We start from the raw sequence: 21,762 nt of genomic DNA on the forward strand, positions 1-21,762 counted from the left end.
GAAGGAGGTGTAGAGGTCTGGCAGGTTCAGATCAGAGAAGGAGAAACGGAGAAGGGGATCACAGGAGTGAGACGAGGCGTAGGGAGGGGCAACAGAAAGAGATGGGACAGAAAGAGAGGGAACAGAGAGAGCGGGAACAGAGAGAGTGGGAACCGAGAGAGCGGGAACAGAAGAAGGAAGAGTTTGAGGGGAGACAGAAGAGGAGACAGTAGAGTGAGAGGTAGAAAGAGAGAGGAGAGAGTGAGGGACAGAAAGAGAGGGGAGAGAGTGAGGGACAGAAAGAGAGGGGAGAGAGTGAGGGACAGAAAGAGAGGGGAGAGAGTGAGGGACAGAAAGAGAGGGGAGAGAGTGAGGGACAGAAAGAGAGGGGAGAGAGTGAGGGACAGAAAGAGAGGGGAGAGAGTGAGGGACAGAAAGAGAGGGGAGAGAGTGAGGGACAGAAAGAGAGGGGAGAGAGTGAGGGACAGAAAGAGAAGGGAGAGAGTGAGGGACAGAAAGAGAAGGGAGAGTAGCAGAGGCAGTAGATGGGGAGACAGTCTCATGGGGGACAGGGAGAGAGGAGACAGGGGACTGCATATAGGGTGGCCGTTGCTGTGGAACCAAGGTGATAGACAACAACAGCTTGTTATTTGGTTGTAAAACCCATGATCTTTATCAATCTACTGGATACATTTGTTGGGACTGAACTTACTCTACCTTGCATGGTGGGGGGGATAGTTGTTGACTTGGTTCCTGTGGCGATGCTAAAGGCGTATAATGGTCTGTCTGTGGCGATGCTAAAGGCGTATAATGGTCTGTCTGTGGCGATGCTAAAGGCCTATAATGGTCTGTCTGTGGAGATGCTAAAGGCCTATAATGGTCTGTCTGTGGCGATGCTAAAGGCCTATAATGGTCTGTCTGTGGTGATGTTAAAGGCCTATAATGGTCTGTCTGTGGCGATGCTAAAGGCCTATAATGGTCTGTCTGTGGCGATGCTAAAGGCGTATAACGGTCTGTCTGTGGCGATGCTAAAGGCCTATAATGGTCTGTCTGTGGCGATGCTAAAGGCCTATAATGGTCTGTCTGTGGCGATGCTAAAGGCCTATAATGGTCTGTCTGTGGCGATGCTAAAGGCCTATAATGGTCTGTCTGTGGCGATGCTAAAGTCGTATAATGGTCTGTCTGGGGTGAATGCTGTTTCTCTGCCTGCATCACTGAGACATTGGGGACCTGGATGGACCCCTCCTCCTCTTCAGCTGGATACGGACGCTTGGTTCCTTTCAACGGATTGGGCTCTGAGGGGCCGTCCATCATCCAATAGGAACCCTGGAAACACAAGAGGTGGAGGGTTCTCACAATTTATAAGTATTACTACAAAAGTACCAAAAAGTATGAAACTGTAATATATTCAGTATATTTTGAAATATCCTACTTTTATCTATTTCTAGCCTATGTATCATATTTCACAGAAAACAGTGGATCACTGAGTGCACTGGCCACTGGAATGTTTTTAGAATGACTCACCTTCCCAGGGTCACTTTGGGGTCGAGGAACCTTCCGGAAGCATTTATTGAGGGACAGGTTATGGCGGATGGAGTTCTGGGAGGCAAAATCAGCATGAACATGTATTGCAGTAACACTATCATTTCGGATATTCGACTTTGGACAGTTTGCACATGGAGTGTTTGGAGTATTTCTGATTACTGCACCTTCCATCCCCTGCCAGATCTGCTGTAGTAGGGGAACACGTCACTGATCCACATGTAGATGTCATTCAAACTCAACTTCCTGCCGGGGGCTGCGCCTATTGCCATGGCAATGAGGGTGGCATAGCTGTGAGGGGGCTTGGCTTTGGATCCAGAGGAAGGAAAGGGGGCAGGGATGGGTGGAGGAAGATCACTTCTCTCCCTCCCTCTCTCTTTCTTTCTCTCCCCCTCTTCTACTCCTCTCTCTCTTCCTGATCGCAGTGAGCTGATTCCCAGCTGGGGCAGCCAGTCTATGCTGGTTAGACTGGAGTCCAAGTTAGAAGACATGCTCTCTCTCTCTCTCTCTCTCTCTGTCAGGGCTCTGAGGGTTGGAATAAAAGCCTGCACACACTGCAACCCTCCAGGACCAGAAGTGCCCACCTGCTGTAGAATATAACATGTATAACAACAGTTCTATAGAACAACATTACAGTAAGACTCACCACAGTAATGCACTACTGTCATCAGCACTGCAGTTTTAGATGGTGTTGTTTACATTTCACATGTTGTGTTTCAATGGAACTATAACACTCACAATAGAGACTGACTTCAAGTGTTTGTTCATAGTTTTCTGTTTAGTTAGGAGTAAGAGTGATTGACTTACCTCTCCCTCCTTGGTCAATGAAGGCCTCAAGGCCTCAAACACGTAATATTTGATGTTCTCATCAGTTGTGCAGTACACTCAGTGTCAGGTTAGTGTTATTGCTCCCTATTTCTTTATCTCTCGCTCTCATTCCCAATCGGTTGATCCTCACCGGCTCTCTTATAGTCTTTTCTCTTTTTGAAAGTTTCAGTGTGGAGAAAAAAATCTATAGCAGACTGCTTCCTTTTTCTCACTCTTTCTTCCCCTCCCTTTCAGTCTGCCCCTGAATGAGGTCATCCACTCCTCCCCCTCTGTGACATCACAGATTCTGTTCCTCCTCCTCTGAAGGGTTGTCTACACCCCTTGTCGGCTTGAGGAAGTTGCCACAGTTCTAGGATTAGATTACCATACCTTCATTCCGTGGGGTAAGAGTGAAAATACAAAAGTGACCTTATTTCAGTGTCTATAGGATAATTTATGAACTTTTACCTAGTCCTCTGTCTCATCTCTCCCCTGTTGACTGTAGAAGGTGGAGTGGAAGTGTCAGAGGAAAGCCCTAAATATGGTCAAAGACTCCAGCCTCCCAAGTCAGACTGTTCTCTCTGCTACCGTACGGCAAGCAGTCCGATGCACCATCGATCAGTACTGGTACCCTGTGTATATAGCCAAGTTATTATTACTCATTATGTATTATTACCTTTTGTTATTATTGTTCTACTATTTCTATTTTTTTCTCTCTGCATTGTTGGGAAGGGCCCTTAAGAAACCATTTCACTGTTGGTCTACACCTGTTCTTTACCAAGCAAGTGACAAATAAAATGTGATTTGGAGTAGGAAAGATGTAAGCCTACCAGCATACACAGAGCAAAGCTCACAACAGTAATATGATGTCATCAAAGGGCTCCTATATACGCTCCCTTCTCCATCCCCCCATTTCAAAGATGATCAACATTCAGCAGTCAGCATGGAAAACAGCAGCATGGGTTTATTTCCGTACTTGTGTTCACACAGTGTTTCAGATGCATTCACAGACAACAGGAAGGAGCTTGTCTTCTCTACAGAGGAGCAGGAAGGAGCGTGTCTTCTCTACAGAGAGCTGAAGAAGGCTAGCAGGGCTGTGTCAGGGGACGGCTGGACCAACAGCTTCTGGATCTGTGGAAGGAAACATGATCACATGAACATTCCAGATTCATCCACTGCTGGACACTATTTACATTACATAGGCTTATACAAGAGTAACGACTTGTGTAATAACCTATGTAATTACCATGTAACAGGCTGAGTGGCATTGTGTAATCACAACCCTAACAGATAAGACAATAGGCGGTGTGTGTATTCTGAAAGGTGGAGGTCACATGGTACAGTACCTCTCTAAAGTTGGGGTGTTTGGCATCTTGCACTAGCTGTAGTAGGACGGCCTCTGTGGTGGTCAGGAAGGCTCCACTCTGCCTCAACCGGGACAGGGCAAACAACCGGTCTGTCTGACTGGAGATAGAAATAGAGAAGGGAAAATAATTTCTCAGCATCAGAAATGTTTAACCAGTGAAAATGTGAGCATCATATTATGTCATTGAAGAAAAACAGTATTGTCATATTGAAGAGAAATAGTAGGGAACACAGTAGCACCTTCTGGACGAGACGGCATCAGCCACGATATGGACCTCCATACCCTTCTCCAGCAGGTCAAAGGTCGTGCACTAATTAGTGGGAGAAGAACAGATAGATGAGCCCTATTTACAGTAAACTCAATTAATTATGAACTTGTTCCCAAGGCTTGTTCCCAAGGCTCCAGATTCAGCTAGGGTAGAGAAAAACTGATCACAGATCTGAGCTTAGGGACCAATTCCAGTCATATCTGACCCTGTGGTCTCACCGCGATGCAGGCCTGTGTCTCTATCCCACAGAGGATGGCTATCTTGGGGTCTCCCAGGGCTTTGAGCTCCTTCTCCACTGGCTCTATCATCATGGTGAACTTGGTCTTGGCGTGGGCTGTCAAGTCTCCAGCCCCCAGCTCAGGCACCGTGGGACCCAGGCCTTTAGGGTACTGCTCTGTCACTATGGGGGGGATGCCCAGAACACGGGCTGCCTGGGGTAGGGGGGAGACACATTGAATTTGTATTGGCTGCTATGTGGGTGGCAACAAACTTGAACTTGTAATGAGCTGTATGAATATGAGTGTGTGTGTGTGTGTGTGTGTGTGTGTGTGTGTGTGTGTGTGTGTGTGTGTGTGTGTGTGTGTGTGTGTGTGTGTGTGTGTGTGTGTGTGTGTGTACCTGTAGCAGTCTGGCTGCGTTGCTGACGATGTTGGTGAACTGGAAGATGTTGGGTCTGAACTTCTCCTGCATGTCACACAGTAAGAGTACTGAGCCTTTTGTTGACAGTCTGCCAATCCCTGCCACTGAGAGAGCAATATGTAGTGAGAAAATGGAGAGAATAGAATAGAATAGACTAGAAGAAGTACTACATCAAAAGGGTGCTCAATGGATCCGATTCAGAGGACTGTGACAGAAAACTTTTGTGACAGCAAAATCATGTTCTCAACTCTCAACATGTGTTTATTCAACTCAAGACACAGACGAGACAACAAGAGGATTCAATGCATGTAATTATTTCAATGTCATGCTGTACTTGTATGTATACAGTGGGCATGCTCATAGGGAATTCGTATGATGTCAACCTTGTACACATAGATATTGCAGATTTTGATATTTCACTGTAATGTTTTCAATGCATGTCAATTTTAACGGAATGCATGTCCAGGAATGCCTATCAAAAGACAGTAAATAAGCATTAAGTTGGTAAAGAAAGGGCTGAAGGATCAAACGTACTGTTGATAGTGGGGGTTCGACGTGTGGAATGGTTCAACTTTCTACAGCTGCCGGACAGTTGACGCCCCCTCCTTATTAGCAAAATCTAGGAACATTTTAGATTTATGACAGAGTAAATAAGGTTACACATACAGTACACAACCAACATTCAGCATGTGAAATAAAATACCGAGACTGTCATAGAATTAGGCATTGATTGCTAGATCAAGCTGTAAAATATATTGGCTAAACAAAGAAAGGGATAATTTCATGCACAGCACACCTCAACAATTCACGAATAGATGGAAAAACCACGAGATCAACTTTCTACTACGACCACTGTTCACAAATTACACAATAACGCCGCAACATCCAATACACCAATCGAATGAGATGCATTAAGCATTGACATTGGTTTCGGCCAATAGCATGCAGCGTTTTCCCCATAACGAGTGCGCGTCAGAATCTAGTGCACACACCCATGATAAGGACTGCTAAGGATGTCTGACAACGCAGAGTCTCCTACAGAAACGCAAAAAGATGAGCTTTCAACCCCACAACAGCCGACGGAAGACTCGGGGACGGCAGACGAGAAGAAAAAAAGTAAATTATGAGCGACTGTTTGACTCACAGTTACATTTACAGTAAGATATCGTGCTTTCTGTTTACAAGCAACGTGACCCGGAAGAGGTCGATTGACCTTTGTCTCAGTCAATATAATTGAACAATTTTGTAAACAGCGAATCGATGGTCAGGAATGTCCATACATTTTAAGTAGGGCGGGCGCTGGCTGAATGGTTAACGTTTAGCTTGCATTTCAAACTGTTTACCTCATACCATTTATTTTTTTTAAGACTGAGACATTTTTCTTTTATTTCTTACTGCATCAAATATGCCAAAATCAATGTTCAGACGTTACGGCCTGTGTCATGACTATAATGATTTCACAGTCCAAGATCTAGCTATTTTTCCAGCTGACTATAACATAGCTGGAAACCTATGATAGTTTAGGTTGCAAAATTAGGTTATGTAGCTAATACATCGATCACTAGTCGCTTTAATAACGCCACTTTAATTATGTTTACATATCTTGCATCACTCATCCCATATGTATATACTGTATTTTATAATATCTATTGCATCTTGCCTATGCCGCTCTGTCATTGCCCATCCATATATTTATATGTATATATTCCTATTCCATTCCTTTACTTAGATTTGTATCTATTAGGTAATTCTTGTGGAATTGTTAGACTACTTGTTAGATATTACTGCACTGTCGGAACTAGAAGCACAAGCATTTCGCTACACTCGCAATAACATCTGCTAACCATGTGTATGTGACCAATAAAATGTGATTTGATAACACAGATCAGGGCATTAACTTTAATCTAGCAGTCTATTGTTATGCTATGCAAAATATACATGTATTCTGTCTCCCTCTCATTCTCCCTCCTCTCCCAAGTTGATGTGTTGTTGAAGGCAGTAGGAGACACCCCCATCATGAAGACAAAGAAATGGTCGGTAGAGAAAGGGAGGACAGTGCAATCACTCTCTCAGTTCATCTCTCGATTCCTCAAGATGGAGGCCAATGAACAGCTGGTGAGTTATTGTGTGTGTGCTTCTCAATAGTTGTCTCTTGTCTCCTTCCCTTACGCTAGAGGAAGTGGTGCATATATATGAGGCAAAGATATATTTAGAACTAACCTAAGATGGTTCATCTGTGTCGTTTTACAGTGGGAGAAAATAAAGCCTAGCACAATCCTATAGAGTATCAAGGTATGAGTCATTATACCCATAAAACCTAGCGGTCAAACAGGGAAATGGTTCCAATTGTTTTTCCACCATTCATTTTTCCCATAGGGGATTTTAGAACTCTTAAAATAAAGGCTGTGTTTTGTGTAGGCTTACTCTGGTGTGATGTTTTGATAACCGTGTAAAGTTCTCTCGGACAAGGTGACTTTTATCAATATATTCGCCTATATTTACCCCCAACAAATGAAATGCTAATTATCTGCTAATGGGGCTATTATAAAGAACTACAAATGCTGAATTGAGACAAAAGTTAATCCAGAGATTCTTACCATCTAATGTTAGCTAAATGTTGTAATTAATAAATTGGCAACATTTCTTAAAATGTACATGTTAGCGAAGGTGCCAGCTAGAGATGACATGCAGGAGCGTGCAGGGATTTGAAGTCTTGCAGGGTGCCTACTTTGATGCTAATTAGCATATTCGAATCTGAGAATAAATGGAGGTGAATATATTGATAAAAGTAACCTTGTCTGAGAGATATTGACATGGTTATCAAAGCGTCATGCCAGGGTAAGCCTACATGAAACACAGCCCTTCATTTAAGTGTTTCTAAAATCCCCAATGAGAAATTAATGGTGGAAAAATGATTGGAACCATTTCCCTGTTTGACCGTTCTTAACGGATGCTTCAGCTTTATAGCCCCTGTGACATGTCTGGACTACCCCTTCTGTCTGTGACTGAGGTATGAACTGGAGAAAGCATCCTGGCCCCTTGATATGCACCCACTGTGGCCTTTCATCTGGGACTGTAGTGCGTCAGCTTGTTCAATGATTCTAAACTCTCATTGCTCACTCTCACACACACACACACACACACACACACACAATGGGCTTTATTGGCAAGTGAAATGAATAATAAACAATAAAAAAAAATCTCTCACTCCTCACAGTTCATTTACGTCAACCAGTCATTCTCTCCCTCGCCTGATCAGGAAGTAGGAGTCCTGTTTGAAGTGAGTACTTTTAATTTGAAATCATTTCTGGAGGCCTTGGGAAATGCAGTTTTTCTGTTATTTATTTGTCCTGTGGTAAGTTAGTTGACCACCGGAGGGAGGTCTAAGTGAGCAGTTCCCTGTGAGATGGAGCTGTTCTTATCTTCACAGTGACTACTGTTCCCTGGGGCCAGTACACTACTGTATGTGTTATGTCAATACAGGCCTGGAGTACTCACCAAGGATGTATATAAACCCTGGATTGCTGATGCTATCTATTAGCCATTGAGAGGCTAGTAACAAGGAAAATGTATTTTATTTTTATGTTTAGCTCATAATATAATTGTTAAAGTATGCATTAAGGTGTCTGTAATAGCATAAACATGACTGTGTGAGAAAAGATGTGAGGTGATTCTGAGAATTTGGTTACAAAATATCCTCTAGCCCAAGGCTACCCCTTCAGTGTTTACAGATCAGAAGGAGCTGTATAGATGTTTGGCAGAAGCTCCACTATGCTCATTGCAAGCCTGTATGATGGAGCCAGCATCACATATGACTTACTATATAATTCTCTTCAGACCTGTTAACACTGGGGTAAAGGCTAAAGGTTTATCAGGCACAGTTCTCCTGGTCTAAGGGTCAGGGTATTAGTGTCCACTTGACCCCATCTTGACCCATGGCCTTGACCGTCCCTATTAAATACCCTGTAAATACTTTAGCTGATGTTTTGTGCTCCCTTTCCTATTCTTCTAAAAGAGTAACTCTTACCCTCTCTGTTTTTCAGTGTTTTGGCAGCGATGGGAAGCTTGTTCTACATTATTGTAAATCTCAAGCCTGGGGTTAACAGTTTTTAGCCCTTTTCAGTTCAGATGCATACACACACAATATTGTTTATACTCCTTCCTTGCCTAAACCAATGTTGTTATTGCTAATTTCTTGTTTGTTTTGCTGTACATAACCCAATGTAAATAAATTGTGACTATATAAAGTAAACCCACTCTGTCCCCTGTGTTGTCTCCAGACAATTATAGACATTAATAGGAAAATGTCAGGATTTGGCTTTGCACAGGGGGCATAACCTGTCCGGCTAGGATACTTACACTAAATATAACCCCACACAGATTAAGATGAGTGCAACAATTCAAAAACACAAACACTGTAATGACATGACATGGGATGGTGCCAAGATTGGGTGAAAGTTGAGTTGGGGTTAGTCAAGAAAGGAGGGGGGGTACTATGGAGGGAGGGAGGGAGACTGATATGGGAGAAAGTACAGTAACAGATGGACTTAGAGGGATTACATGGATTCGGGATGGGTCTGTGACACAAATTCCCAAGAAAGACAGAAAAAGGAGGAGTGTGGCGGGGGACTCACACTCGTCCTGGAGCATGAGAGAGAGTGGGAAAGGAGGATAAAGAGAGAGAGAGGAGCATCCGGCTGGAGAGGTAAGGGTCATAACTGCTCATTCTGACAAAGGGCTATTAGAGAGAGGAGTAGTGCAGAGTACTTGGGTTAAACCAGGGATGACAAAAATACCAAACAATGTGTGCAAAGTTATTGCTTGGTCAACATGAATGTCTCAGCATATCGGAGAGGACTGAGGAAAAATACGAAAGAGGATAGGAAGGAAAGATTGTGATGGAGGAAAATAAATGTCAGCAAAAGACGGCAGCAGAAAGATTGCATTGTGATGGAGAAAAATAGACTTCTGTTTCTTCTGTAGTGAGGCAACGATGCAGTTTCGATTTGGTGCCAAATTTCAGGCTAAGAATTAGTAGTTCCTAGAACTGAATAAGCTGTTAAGAGTTTGGCATGGAGAAAAGAATGATGTACTTCCTCATGTGCTCTGTATGGTTGTTTATATATCTTGTACTGTCCAGTCCTTCCTTTAAAAAATACAAAAATTGCAACTGAAATGACAAAGAGAATGTTGCTGTTGGTAACTGAGGATTATAGGGAAAATCACATTTTATTGGTCGCATACACATTTTTAGCAGATGTTATTGTGCCTGTTGCGAAATGCAGGTATAGTGAAATGGCACTGGGTTTTTAACGTACAGTAAGTCATTTTGTGTTTAGCATTTTTTATTGTTGATTCATTGCCCATTTGTTATGCCAATGGATTTCAGTTTATTGACTGCTACAGAATGTGTTGGGTATTAAACTTGAAAATAATGGCCTATGTAAACCATACCTGCAAATCTGAAACGTTTTTCACCGGACATAGCCGCGGGAAGTAGTTTGGGGGTGCGGGTTTTTGCCCACGTTACTGGCGGCTATATCAGTCCGCTAATACAGAACTAGTAAAAGTAGTACTATATTATTAAACTTTTTTTTTTATTATGATTTTTCAGGGAGTCCTGCAGTACACTCAGCACCCATACTTCCCACTGAGACTGACTTGAAGATTCTAGTCATATTACAGTGATCGGCAGTCATACTAACTGGTTAATCTGTCCTGTGTTAACATTGCAGGGATCACGAACAGTGTGAGAGAGAGAGACCAGGAGAGAGAGCCAGAGTGGGTTTCACACTCTAACACACCTAACACAAACAGATTAGAGCAGATTAACATGGATTACCAGAAAAAATGATTCAGGCCAGAACCTCTTAATCAGGAAGTATAAAGTTAATAACGGGGTGCAAACACACTGTGAGCTCTTGGACCTGTACGACCCTTTAACCCTGAGTATTACTATGAGTAAGATATACTGTATCTGCCCTAAGATGTGATCATACGGAAAACACTTGTACGCCAAAGCAAGATGTATTCCAATAATATCTCTCCATTTGATGATACGTTTTACGGCTGGATCTGATAGTATCTGTATCAAGTCTGTATGATCAAAACTCACTGTAGGACTAGAGTGAAAAGTTAGGTGACAGAGATCTAGATAGCATATCCGATAGCTCTCTAAGGTTTATGATGAAAGGTGGCTAGGGGCTAGTGATCTATTGACTCCCATTACTGATGAATGGTTAGAGTGAAGAGCCCTAGGGATTTATAACAGCATAAACTTTCAGTCCTGGTCGGACAGACATGTCCTCCTCCCATCCCTTTCTTTTCTCCTGGTGTGACCCCTCTCCTTTGTTCATTTGTCCATTCTGTCCATCTCTTATTTTCCATCCCTCTTTTAACTTGACAGAATCTTATCCAACTCTCTTTCCCCTTCTCTCTCTATTCTTGCTTTCCCTTTGTCCCCATTTTCTAATCTTTTCTCTACATTGTTTTTATCTTCTCTTGTTTTTTTTACTCTGTTCTTTCTTTTTGAAACTCTCTTTCACTGATTTCAATCTATCACCAGAACTGTCATCATCTTCTTCATCATCCTCTACATCACCAACAACATCTTCATCCTCACATACTGCTGTTGATACTTATATCCCATCTTCCTCCGTTTGTCCATCTGTCTTTCATCATCCTCTTCTTCTCCTTCCCCTGCCCTGAGTCTCTACACACTTCCTCTCCTCCCGCCCTATCCCTCCTTCTTGACCTTCTCTTACCCTCTCCCCTCCTCCCTGTGTGGCCATGTTGGAGAACATGTCTCGTCGGTCCCGCTCCCTGCTGTCCCTGACCCTGACCACTCTGGCTCTGGCCCTGTCCATCCTGGCTCTCTGCACCTCCTACTGGTGTGAAGGGACTCACAAGGTGGTCAAGCCTCTCTGCCTGTCTCCGGTCAAGATGAGGAACTGTGGTCAGAACAACAGTGAACCCTACACCACAGGTATGCCACCCACGTAACTGTCACCTGTGTAATTGTGATGTCATTTCCTGTGGTACTCTCAACACACCCAGTTCCAGAGTGTCACCCTAACTTATTGACCCACCTCTCACTGTGATCGTATGTATATCCTGTTGCTGTCATCACTAGTCAGCCCTACGGATCCTACCAGCACTAAGCTATTATCTAAACGTTTGGATGGACAAGGGAGTCTGAACTGCATTCATTTGGTTCAAGTACCCATCTAAGTGTTAGACAAGTAGAAGGACAGTGTTTCACATAAGAATAACATAACTGTAACACCATGGTGACATCTGCCAGCCATTTATGACATGCTGTCTTCTGACTGTGTGTGTGTGTGAGAGAGAAAGTGTCTTCTGTAGTGCATGCTTGTGTGTGTGTGTTCGGTGTTATTATGCCTTGCTCTTCATGCCCACTTGGGTTGAAACTCAATCACAACCCTCATCCAAGTGCTCCCAAATGGCCAAACACCCAAAAGACGCCAGTCTGATTCATTTTTTTACTCCAAATCAACTGTTTTCAAAGAAGTTGTCAGTTGATCATCCCAGCAGTACGTTCTGGCCCACTTATGTGGCCTCTTCCCCTATTCTCCCAAAGTTTATGATACTGTACATATTCCATCTAACCTTTCAAACATGCCTCCACATCCCTCATTGAAAACAACTTTGCTCTGAGCTGTAATCTGCTGGGTGTGAGGAATGCAGATGAATCCTGGGGTTTTGTTCTGTCCTCTCTGCGCTCTGGTCTGTATTGTGCATAATCCAGTGAGATTGAGATTAACACTTTATAACTCCATACATTAATCCAGTTAGAGAGCTGTAGCTGTAGTGTACAGTACGTACTGTAGCACCGCTAACCACAGCAGGAGGCTCACCTGATACACACGGTAACCACAGCAGGAGGCTCACCTGATACACACGCTAACCACAGCAGGAGGCTCACCTGATACACACGCTAACCACAGCAGGAGGCTCACCTGATACACACGCTAACCACAGCAGGAGGCTCACCTGATACACACGCTAACCACAGCAGGAGATTCACCTGATACACATGCTAAACACAGCAGGAGGCTCACCTGATACACACGCTAACCACAGCAGGAGGCTCACCTGATACACACGCTAACCACAGCAGGAGGCTCACCAGACACACACGCTAACCACAGCAGGAGGCTCACCTGACACACACGCTAACCACAGCAGGAGGCTCACCTGACACACACGCTAACCACAGCAGGAGGCTCACCTGACACACACGCTAACCACAGCAGGAGGCTCACCTGACACACATGCTAACCACAGCAGGAGTTTCACCTGACACACACACTAACCACAGCAGGAGGCTCACCTGACACACACGCTAACCACAGCAGGAGGCTCACCTGATAAACACGCTAACCACAGCAGGAGGCTCACCAGACACACACGCTAACCACAGCAGGAGGCTCACCTGACACACACGCTAACCACAGCAGGAGGCTCACCTGACACACACGCTAACCACAGCAGGAGGCTCACCTGACACACACGCTAACCACAGCAGGAGGCTCACCTGACACACATGCTAACCACAGCAGGAGTTTCACCTGACACACACACTAACCACAGCAGGTGGCTCACCTGACACACACGCTAACCACAGCAGGAGGCTCACCTAACACACACGCTAACCACAGCAGGAGGCTCACCTGACACACACACTAACCACAGCAGGAGGCTCACCTGACACACACGCTAACCACAGCAGGAGGCTCACCTGACACATGCTAACCACAGCAGGAGGCTCACCTGACACATGCTAACCACAGCAGGAAGCTCACCTGATACACGCGCTAACCACAGCAGGAGCCTCACCTGACTCACACGTTAACCACAGCAGGAGGCTCACCTGACACACACGCTAACCACAGCAGGAGGCTCACCTGACACACATACTAACCACAGCAGGAGGATCACTTTACACACACGCTAACCACAGCAGGAGGCTCACCTGACACACACGCTAACCACAGCAGGAGGCTCACCTGACACACACGCTAACCACAGCAGGAGGCTCACCTGACACACACGCTAACCACAGCAGGAGGCTCACCTGACACACATGCTAACCACAGCAGGAGGCTCACCTGACACACACGCTAACCACAGTGGGAGGCTCACCTGACACACATGCTAACCACAGCAGGAGGCTCACCTGACACATGCTAACCACAGCAGGAGGCTCACCTGACACACACGCTAACCACAGCAGGAGGCTCACCTGATACCCACGCTAACTACAGCAGGAGGCTCACCTGACACATGCTAACCACAGCAGGAGGCTCACCTGACACACACGCTAACCACAGCAGGAGGCTCACCTGACACCCACGCTAACCACAGCAGGAGCCTCACCTGACACATGCTAACCACAGCAGGAGGCTCACCTGACACACGCTAACCACAGCAGGAGGCTCACCTGACACCCACGCTAACCACAGCAGGAGGCTCACCTGACACATGCTAACCACAGCAGGAGGCTCACCTGACACACACACTAACCACAGCAGGAGGCTCACCTGACACCCACGCTAACCACAGCAGGAGGCTCACCTGACACATGCTAACCACAGCAGGAGGCTCACCTGACACACACGTTCACACATATGCATGTGAATAAACAAATACACACACTTAGTAACTGAGTTATGTTATAAATGTTATAAATACCTTAGTGTTGTAGACAATGGGGGATAGATTTGGGAGTAAATCCATTTAGAGGGATTACATCCAATGTGAGTTTTACTACAGAGATAGGAGCAACAAGCTGACCCAGTGTCATTCACAAGAAATGGGATGCGATTTTAATCAATCCCTACTGGAGGGATGGGATCTTCCTCTATTTAATTTCATTGAAATGACGTGGAAACAATGTTGATTCAACCAGTGGGTCACTTCTTAGAAAGGATAAGAGAAAGAATTTTGGGTTTTACTCAGAATGTTCAGGTATGTTTTGTGTGGAACAAATATGGCACTGGAAGAGAGGTGAACAGAAAGATACAGTTCCACTGTCATCACATGGATACCAAGATAATATTCTACTCTCCCCAGAGAGCCCAACTCAGAACCCATACACCAGAACCCTGTCCCCCCAGAGGAAATATAATATTCTACTCTCCCCAGAGAGCCCAACTCAGAACCCATACAACAGAACCCTGTCCCCCCAGAGGAAATATAATATTCTACTCTCCCCAGAGAGCCCAACTCAGAACCCATACAACAGAACCCTGTCCCCCAGAGGAAATATAATATTCTACTCTCCCCAGAGAGCCCAACTCAGAACCCATACAACAGAACCCTGTCCCCCCAGAGGAAATATAATATTCTACTCTCCCCAGAGAGCCCAACTCAGAACCCATACAACAGAACCCTGTCCCCCCAGAGGAGAGATGAACTGGCTAAGATCCGCCAGAGACAGCTGGACAATGCTGTCCACTACATCTGGGAGACAGGAGAGGACAAGTACACCTTCAGATACTTCCACACTGGCTTCTGGGAGAGCTGTGAGAAACACGTTGATGGTGAGAGAGGCTACAAGCACACTTTACTTTTCTCTCTCACTTTTCTCTCTCATAAACAGTTGTAAACCGCTAATACTGTTGTAAATCTTTCCTCCAGGTGAGAAGTGTCGCAGCTTTATTGAGCTGACTCCTGGTGAAACACAAGGTGTGTACTCTCTCTCTCTCTCTCTCTCTTGCTCTCACTCTCTCTCTCTCTTTCTCTCTCTCTGTCTTGCTCTCACTCTCTCGCTTCCTCGTTGCCTGTGGTGTCTAGTTTTCCGTTATGTTATTTTGAGGATGGGCGTCCCATTGATACAGTGTGTGTGTTTGGTTTTATTATCCTTGTGGGGACCAGACGTGGGGAAGTTTGGACATGTGGGGACAATGAAAAAGGCAATTTTAGGTTCAGGGGTTAGGTTTAGGGTTACAATTAGGGTTAGGAGGTTGAGGTTAGGGTTAGGGCTTAGGGAAAATAGGATTTTGAATGGGAATTAATTGTTTGGTCCCCACAAGGATAGTAAAACAAACGTGTGTGTGTGTGTGTGTCTCCAGGTGTGTTATGGCTATCGGTGATATCTGAGTTCACTTACATCGGTCTATTGGGAATGGGCTTTCTGTTGATGTGGCTGGAGTTGTTGTGTTCCCATAAGGAGATACACGCTCTCAAAATCAACGCCTATGCTGCCATCTGCACCGTACTGTCAGGTAATGCCTCTACTCCTTCACTTTCTCCCTAACCTCCCTCCCTCCCTGTCTTTACTGTATCTTCCTCTGAAGCACTTCTCTTGTTCATATCCTTCTTTACACCTCCAGACTTCACCTCTTTATCTCTGTCTGCCTCCCATCCTCTAGCCAAGATGTTCAGTTAAAGAATCAATGAAACAGTAAATCAATGCTTTTCTCTCTCTCCCTCCAGGTCTGATGGGGATGGTGGCCCACATGATGTACACCACAGTGTTCCAGATGACTGTCATCGTTGGCCCTAAAGACTGGAGGCCTCAGACCTGGGACTATGGCTGGTCATTCGCGTGGGTATTCATTCACAGTCTTAGTAGTGAATAGTAGGGACCCTTCTTTCATAGCCCTTTCTCTCTAATGACCCCTCCCCCTCTCTCTGTGGCCTCTCCTCAGCCTGGCGTGGATCTCCTTCAGCTGTTGTATGGGAGCTGCAGTCTTCACCCTCAACTCTTACACCAAGACCATCATCGAGCTGCGCCACAAACAGAGGCTCCGATTGGAGGAGGCCCGTGCCACCAGCCACGCCCCTCCCTACGATGATGTGGTCACCGGGGGCGGGCTCTACTCTGTCAGCGGCCTATTGCAGTGCCCAGACGGGATGATTGACGTGGCGTGGGCGCCTGACGGGACCGTGATGGGGGTGGGGAACGGGGATGTACCAACTCTGGTGTTGGTAGGAGGGTGTGGGCCAGAGGGCTGTGAGGACTGTGAGAGAGAGATGGATGAGATGGAGGAGGCCATGGAGAGGGAAAGAGCTGATTCGCCCTGTTAATAAGTGATGGGTGGGGCTAAAGAGAACAGAGGAGGACTATGGGTAATGTAGTCACTTTACAGGTACAGTATATGCACCTTGAGCTCTCAAGATGGAAAGAGTGAGACAAAGAAAGAGTGAGACAGAGAAAGAGTGAGACAGAACTTGATGGACATGGGACACAGGAACTGTGTTGGCTGTAAGAGCTACAGTATCCCCTCTCTGACATTTAACAGAGATCACCTTGACATACATGGTTCGAGCTAACATTCCTCACATTGTCATTCATTAATACAATAGTGCCTAATGGTAAGGGATTGTTATACAGTATTGTTATACAGTATACAGTATGTATGTAAATGTATCCGTGTTAGAAATAGTTTTACCATAAGTATCCGATACTTTCTGAACTTTGTAAAACATGCTTTTCACTTTGTCTGAATGGGTCCCGTTCTGAATCTGTAAAATAAACAATAATCCCTGTGTCAATCTGAAGTGGAACTGATGTTATTCATGCACTCTCAGCCCTCCTTCCCCCTCCTCTCCTATAGGAGACATCGACCATATCTGCATTTCTATATCTGTCTGTGGTACCTCTACTGTAGATCTCTCTGTATTTCTCTATCTGTCTGTGGTACCTCTACTGTAGATCTCTCTGTATTTCTCTATCTGTCTGTGGTATCTCTACTGTAGATCTCTCTGTATTTCTCGATTTCTCGATGGGGAGCTATGCTGTAGATCTCTCTGTATTTCTCTATCTGTCTGTGGTATGTCTACTGTAGATCTCTGTATTTCTCTGTCTGTGGTAGCTCTACTGTAGATATCTCTGTATTTCTCAATCTCTCTGTGGTAGCTCTACTGTAGATCTCTCTGTATTTCTCTGCCTGTGGTATCTCTATTGTAGATATCTCTGTATTTCACTGTCTGTGGTAGCTCCACTGTAGATCTCTCTGTATTGCTCTATCTGTCTGTGGTAGCTCTACTGTAGATCTCTCTGTATTTCTCCATCTCTCTATGGGTAGCAATGCTGTAGATCTCTCTGTATTTCTCTATCTGTCTGTGGTATCTCTACTGTAGATATCTCTGTATTTCTCTGTCTGCGGTAGCTCCACTGTAGATCTCTCTGTATTGCTCTATCTGTCTGTGGTAGCTCTACTGTAGATCTCTCTGTATTTCTTCATCTCTCTATGGCGAGCTATGCTGTAGATCTCTCTGTATTTCTCTGTCAGTCTGTGGTATCTCTACTGTAGATATCTCTGTATTTTTCTGTCTGTGGTAGCTCTACTGTAGATCTCTCTATCTGTCTGTGGTAGCTCTACTGTAGATATCTCTGTATTTCTCAATCTCTCTGTGGTACCTCTACTGTACATATACCTGTATTGCTCTATCTGTCTGTGGTAGCTCTACTGTAGATCTCTCTGTATTTCTCTATCTCTCTATGGGTAGCTATGCTGTAGATCTCTCTGTATTTCTCTATCTGTCTGTGGTATCGCTACTGTAGATATCTCTGTATTTCTCTGTCTGTGGTAGCTCCACTGTAGATCTCTCTGCATTGCTCTATCTGTCTGCGGTATCTCTACTGTAGATCTCTCTGTATTTCTATGTCCATGGTACCTCTACTGCAGATATCTCTGTATTTCTCTATCTGTCTGTGGTACCTCTACTATAGATATCTCTGTATTTCTCTGTCTGTCTGTGCTACCTCTACTGTAGATATCTCTGTATTTCTCTATCTGTCTGTGGTACCTCTACTGTAGATATCTCTGTATTTCTCTATCTGTCTGTGGTAGCTCTACTGAAGACCTCTCTGTATTTCTCTGTCTGTGGTACCTCTACTGTAGATTTCTCTGTATTGCTCTGTCTGTGGTAGCTATACTGTATATCTCTCTGTATTTCTCTATCTCTTTATGGGTAGCTATGCTGTCGATATCTCTGTATTTCTCTCTCTGTCTGTGGTACCTCTACTGTAAATATCTCTGTATTTCTATATCTCTCTGTGGTACCTCTACTGCAGATATCTCTGTATTTCTTTATCTCTCTGTGGTACCTTTACTGTAGATCTCTCTGTATTTCTCTATCTGTCTGTGGTAGCTCTACTGCAGATGTCTCTGTATTTCTCTGTCTGTGGTACCTCTACTGTAGATATCTCTGTATTTCTCTATCTCTCTGTGGTAGCTCTACTGTAGATCTCGCTGTATTTCTCTATCAGTGTAGATGAAGGGGCAGAAACAAGTTAAAGAAGAATGTTTAAGCCTTAAGACAATTGAGTCATAGATTGTGTAAGTGTGCCATTCAGAGGGTGAATGGGCAAGACAAAAGATGTAAGTGCCTTTGAACGGGGGATGGTAGTAGGTGCCAGGTGCACCAGTTTGTGTCAAGAGCTGCTGGGTTTGGTCCACCACCCAAAGGACAGCCAGCCAGGCAACTTGACACAACTGTGGGAGGCATTCGAGTCAACATGAGCCAGCATCAATGTGGAGGACTTTCAAAACCTTGTCGACTCAATATTAGGGGCTGACCACCACTATGTGTGTAAAACACTGTAAATGAGCTATTAGTTCATCAATACACAAGCATAAGAGGACACAAAGCAGATTACATTTTTTATTTCACCTTTATTTAACCAGGTGGCTAGTTGTGAACAAGTTCTCATTTACAACTGCGACCTGGCCAAGATAAAGCAAAGCAGTGCGACACAAACAACAACACAGAGTTACACATAAACAAACGTACAGTCAATAACACAATAATTCCCTGCAGCTAGACAGAGACAAATAAGAGAGAGATGGAACGAAAGATAGGGATGGAAAGATTACAGAGAATTTGCTTCTGTCTGCTTTCTGATGTTGGACAGCAGATTATGACAGTAATCCTGAGTTGGACAGAGAGAAGAAGGGAACGACTGAGGAGGGAAGGGAGGAGTAAGGAGGGAGGGGGAGGAGTAAGGAGGGAGGGGAAGGAGGATGTGGGGGACAAGAAACGGCCTTGGAAATAAATATAGGAACACGGACACAATTGTGCACGCACAGGTATGCATAATACATTATAATACACACACAGGCATGCATAATACATTATAATACACGCACAGGTATGCATAATACATTATAATACACACACAGGTATGCATAATACATTATAATACACGCACAGGTATGCATAATACATTATAATACACACACAGGTATGCATAATACATTATAATACACACACAGGCATGCATAATACATTATAATACACACACAGGCATGAATAATACATTATAATACACGCACAGGCATGCATAATACATTATAATACACGCACAGGTATGCATAATACATTATAATACACACACAGGCATGCATAATACATTATAATACACACACAGGTATGCATAATACATTATAATACACACACAGGCATGCATAATACATTATAATACACACACAGGCATGCATAATACATTATAATACACGCACAGGTATGCATAATACATTATAATACACACACAGGCATGCATAATACATTATAATACACAGGCATGCATAATACATTATAATACACACACAGGCATGCATAATACATTATAATACACACACAGGCATGCATAATACATTATAATACACAGGCATGCATAATACATTATAATACACACACAGGCATGCATAATACATTATAATACACACACAGGCATGCATAATACATTATAATACACACACAGGCATGTATAATACATTATAATACACACACAGGCATGCATAATACATTATAATACACACACAGGCATGAATAATACATTATAATACACACACAGGCATGCATAATACATTATAATACACACAGGCATGCATAATACATTATAATACACACACAGGCATGAATAATACATTATAATACACACACAGGCATGCATAATCGACTCGACTTTGGCGATGTCATTTACAAAATAGCCTCCAATACCCTACTCAACAAACTGGATGCAGTCTATCACAGTGCCATCCGTTTTGTCACCAAAGCCCCATATACTACCCACCACTGCGACCTGTACGCTCTCTTTGGCTGGCCTTCGCTTCATAATCGTCGCCAAACCCACTGGCTCCAGGTCATCTACAAGACCCTGCTAGGTAAAGTCCCCCCTTATCTCCGCTCACTGGTCACCATAGCAGCACCCACCTGTAGCACGTGCTCCAGCAGGTATATCTCTCTGGTCACCCCCAGAGCCAATTCCTCTTTTGGCCGTCTCTCCTTCCAGTTCTCTGCTGCCAATGACTGGAACGAACTACAAAAATCTCTGAAACTGGAAACACTTATCTCCCTCACTAGCTTTAAGCACCAGCTGTCAGAGCAGCTCACAGATCACTGCACCTGTACATAGCCCATCTATAATTTAGCCCAAACAACTACCTCTTCCCCTACTGTATTTATTTATTTATTTTGCTCCTTTGCACCCCATTATCTCTATTTCTACTTTGCACTTTCTTCTACTACAAATCTACCATTCCAGTGTTTTACTTGCTATATTGTATTTACTTTGCCACCATGGACTTTTTTTGCCTTTACCTCCCTTATCTCACCTCATTTGCTCACACTGTACATAGACTTATTTTTCTACTGTATTATTGACTGTATATTTGTTTTACTCCATGTATAACTCTGTGTTGTTGTATGTTGTCGAACTGCTTTGCTTTATCTTGGCCAGGTCGCAATTGTAAATGAGAACTTATTCTCAACTTGCCTACCTGGTTAAATAAAGGTGAAATAAAAATAAATAAATAAATCAATAATACATTATAATACACACACAGGCATGCATAATACATTATAATACACACACAGGCATGCATAATACATTATAATACACACACAGGCATGCATAATACATTATAATACACGCACAGGCATGCATAATACATTATAATACACACACAGGCATGCATAATACATTATAATACACACACAGGCATGCATAATACATTATAATACACGCACAGGCATGCATAATACATTATAATACACACACAGGCATGCATAATACATTATAATACACACACAGCACGTATTTTCATGGTGTCAGAAAATCCGGGATTATCTGACCATGTGTAAATATGATCAAAAATGTAAGACCCTTGTCCTTTGTGAATCACAT

General features: G+C 44.0%; 4 protein-coding genes across 6 annotated transcripts; 2 read left to right on the forward strand and 2 right to left on the reverse strand.

Moving 5' to 3' along the window:
• Positions 1-436: 436 nt before the first annotated feature.
• LOC115188554 (forkhead box protein G1) lies at positions 437-2,941 on the reverse strand. The gene is made up of 4 exons (XM_029747367.1): positions 2,329-2,941; positions 1,689-2,108; positions 1,504-1,578; positions 437-1,305 (listed from the first exon to the last, which is right to left on the reverse strand). The coding sequence occupies exons 2-4, from the start codon at positions 2,010-2,012 to the stop codon at positions 688-690; spliced, it is 1,017 nt and encodes a 338-aa protein (XP_029603227.1). The 5' UTR covers positions 2,013-2,108; positions 2,329-2,941; the 3' UTR covers positions 437-687.
• A 320-nt stretch (positions 2,942-3,261) lies between these two features.
• Positions 3,262-6,091, reverse strand: LOC115188570 (isochorismatase domain-containing protein 2). Of its 2 annotated transcripts, none has more exons than XM_029747370.1 (7): positions 5,746-6,091; positions 5,136-5,220; positions 4,581-4,705; positions 4,181-4,393; positions 3,934-4,004; positions 3,675-3,792; positions 3,262-3,459 (listed from the first exon to the last, which is right to left on the reverse strand). In XM_029747370.1, coding segments are annotated over exons 2-7 (594 nt in total). In that variant the 5' UTR covers positions 5,137-5,220; positions 5,746-6,091; the 3' UTR covers positions 3,262-3,393. The 2 variants fall into 2 exon arrangements, with proteins under 2 accessions (XP_029603230.1, XP_029603229.1); XM_029747369.1 differs by lacking the exon at positions 5,746-6,091 and adding an exon at positions 5,398-5,490 and having other exon boundaries at positions 3,267-3,459.
• LOC115188596 (ubiquitin-like protein ATG12) lies at positions 5,547-8,857 on the forward strand. Of its 2 annotated transcripts, none has more exons than XM_029747371.1 (4): positions 5,547-5,717; positions 6,580-6,716; positions 7,819-7,881; positions 8,645-8,857. In XM_029747371.1, exons 1-4 carry the CDS (start codon positions 5,615-5,617, stop codon positions 8,702-8,704), a joined length of 363 nt encoding a protein of 120 aa, XP_029603231.1. In that variant the 5' UTR covers positions 5,547-5,614; the 3' UTR covers positions 8,705-8,857. The 2 variants fall into 2 exon arrangements, with proteins under 2 accessions (XP_029603231.1, XP_029603232.1); XM_029747372.1 differs by having other exon boundaries at positions 5,710-5,758.
• Positions 8,858-14,906: 6,049 nt separating this feature from the next.
• LOC115165118 (germ cell-specific gene 1-like protein) lies at positions 14,907-17,092 on the forward strand. The gene is made up of 5 exons (XM_029718155.1): positions 14,907-15,166; positions 15,264-15,311; positions 15,698-15,850; positions 16,062-16,173; positions 16,277-17,092. Exons 3-5 carry the CDS (start codon positions 15,751-15,753, stop codon positions 16,653-16,655), a joined length of 591 nt encoding a protein of 196 aa, XP_029574015.1. The 5' UTR covers positions 14,907-15,166; positions 15,264-15,311; positions 15,698-15,750; the 3' UTR covers positions 16,656-17,092.
• The last annotated feature ends 4,670 nt before the right edge of the window (positions 17,093-21,762 follow it).

The sequence above is a fragment of the Salmo trutta genome, chromosome 3, assembly GCF_901001165.1.
Source record: "Salmo trutta chromosome 3, fSalTru1.1, whole genome shotgun sequence".
Taxonomy (NCBI): domain Eukaryota; kingdom Metazoa; phylum Chordata; class Actinopteri; order Salmoniformes; family Salmonidae; genus Salmo; species Salmo trutta.

Bases quoted from the DNA above. Each gene is read 5' to 3' on its own strand.
- LOC115188554 (XM_029747367.1), bottom strand. From the start codon at position 2,012: ATGTCTTCTAACTTGGACTCCAGTCTAACCAGCATAGACTGGCTGCCC. The intron at 1,579-1,688 runs GTGCAGTAATCA...TTTGCCTCCCAG, and splicing joins GATCTGGCAGGGGATGGAAG to AACTCCATCCGCCATAACCT. The intron at 1,306-1,503 runs GTGAGTCATTCT...TTGTGTTTCCAG, and splicing joins CCCAAAGTGACCCTGGGAAG to GGTTCCTATTGGATGATGGA.
- LOC115188596 (XM_029747371.1), top strand. From the start codon at position 5,615: ATGTCTGACAACGCAGAGTCTCCTACAGAAACGCAAAAAGATGAGCTT. The intron at 5,718-6,579 runs GTAAATTATGAG...TCCTCTCCCAAG, and splicing joins GGCAGACGAGAAGAAAAAAA to TTGATGTGTTGTTGAAGGCA. The intron at 6,717-7,818 runs GTGAGTTATTGT...CACTCCTCACAG, and splicing joins TGGAGGCCAATGAACAGCTG to TTCATTTACGTCAACCAGTC.
- LOC115165118 (XM_029718155.1), top strand. From the start codon at position 15,751: ATGGGCTTTCTGTTGATGTGGCTGGAGTTGTTGTGTTCCCATAAGGAG. The intron at 15,851-16,061 runs GTAATGCCTCTA...CTCTCCCTCCAG, and splicing joins CATCTGCACCGTACTGTCAG to GTCTGATGGGGATGGTGGCC. The intron at 16,174-16,276 runs GTGGGTATTCAT...GCCTCTCCTCAG, and splicing joins GACTATGGCTGGTCATTCGC to CCTGGCGTGGATCTCCTTCA.
- LOC115188570 (XM_029747370.1), bottom strand. The intron at 4,394-4,580 runs GTACACACACAC...CCCCTACCCCAG, and splicing joins ACGCAGCCAGACTGCTACAG to GCAGCCCGTGTTCTGGGCAT. The intron at 3,793-3,933 runs GTGCTACTGTGT...TTCTATCTCCAG, and splicing joins GATGCCGTCTCGTCCAGAAG to TCAGACAGACCGGTTGTTTG.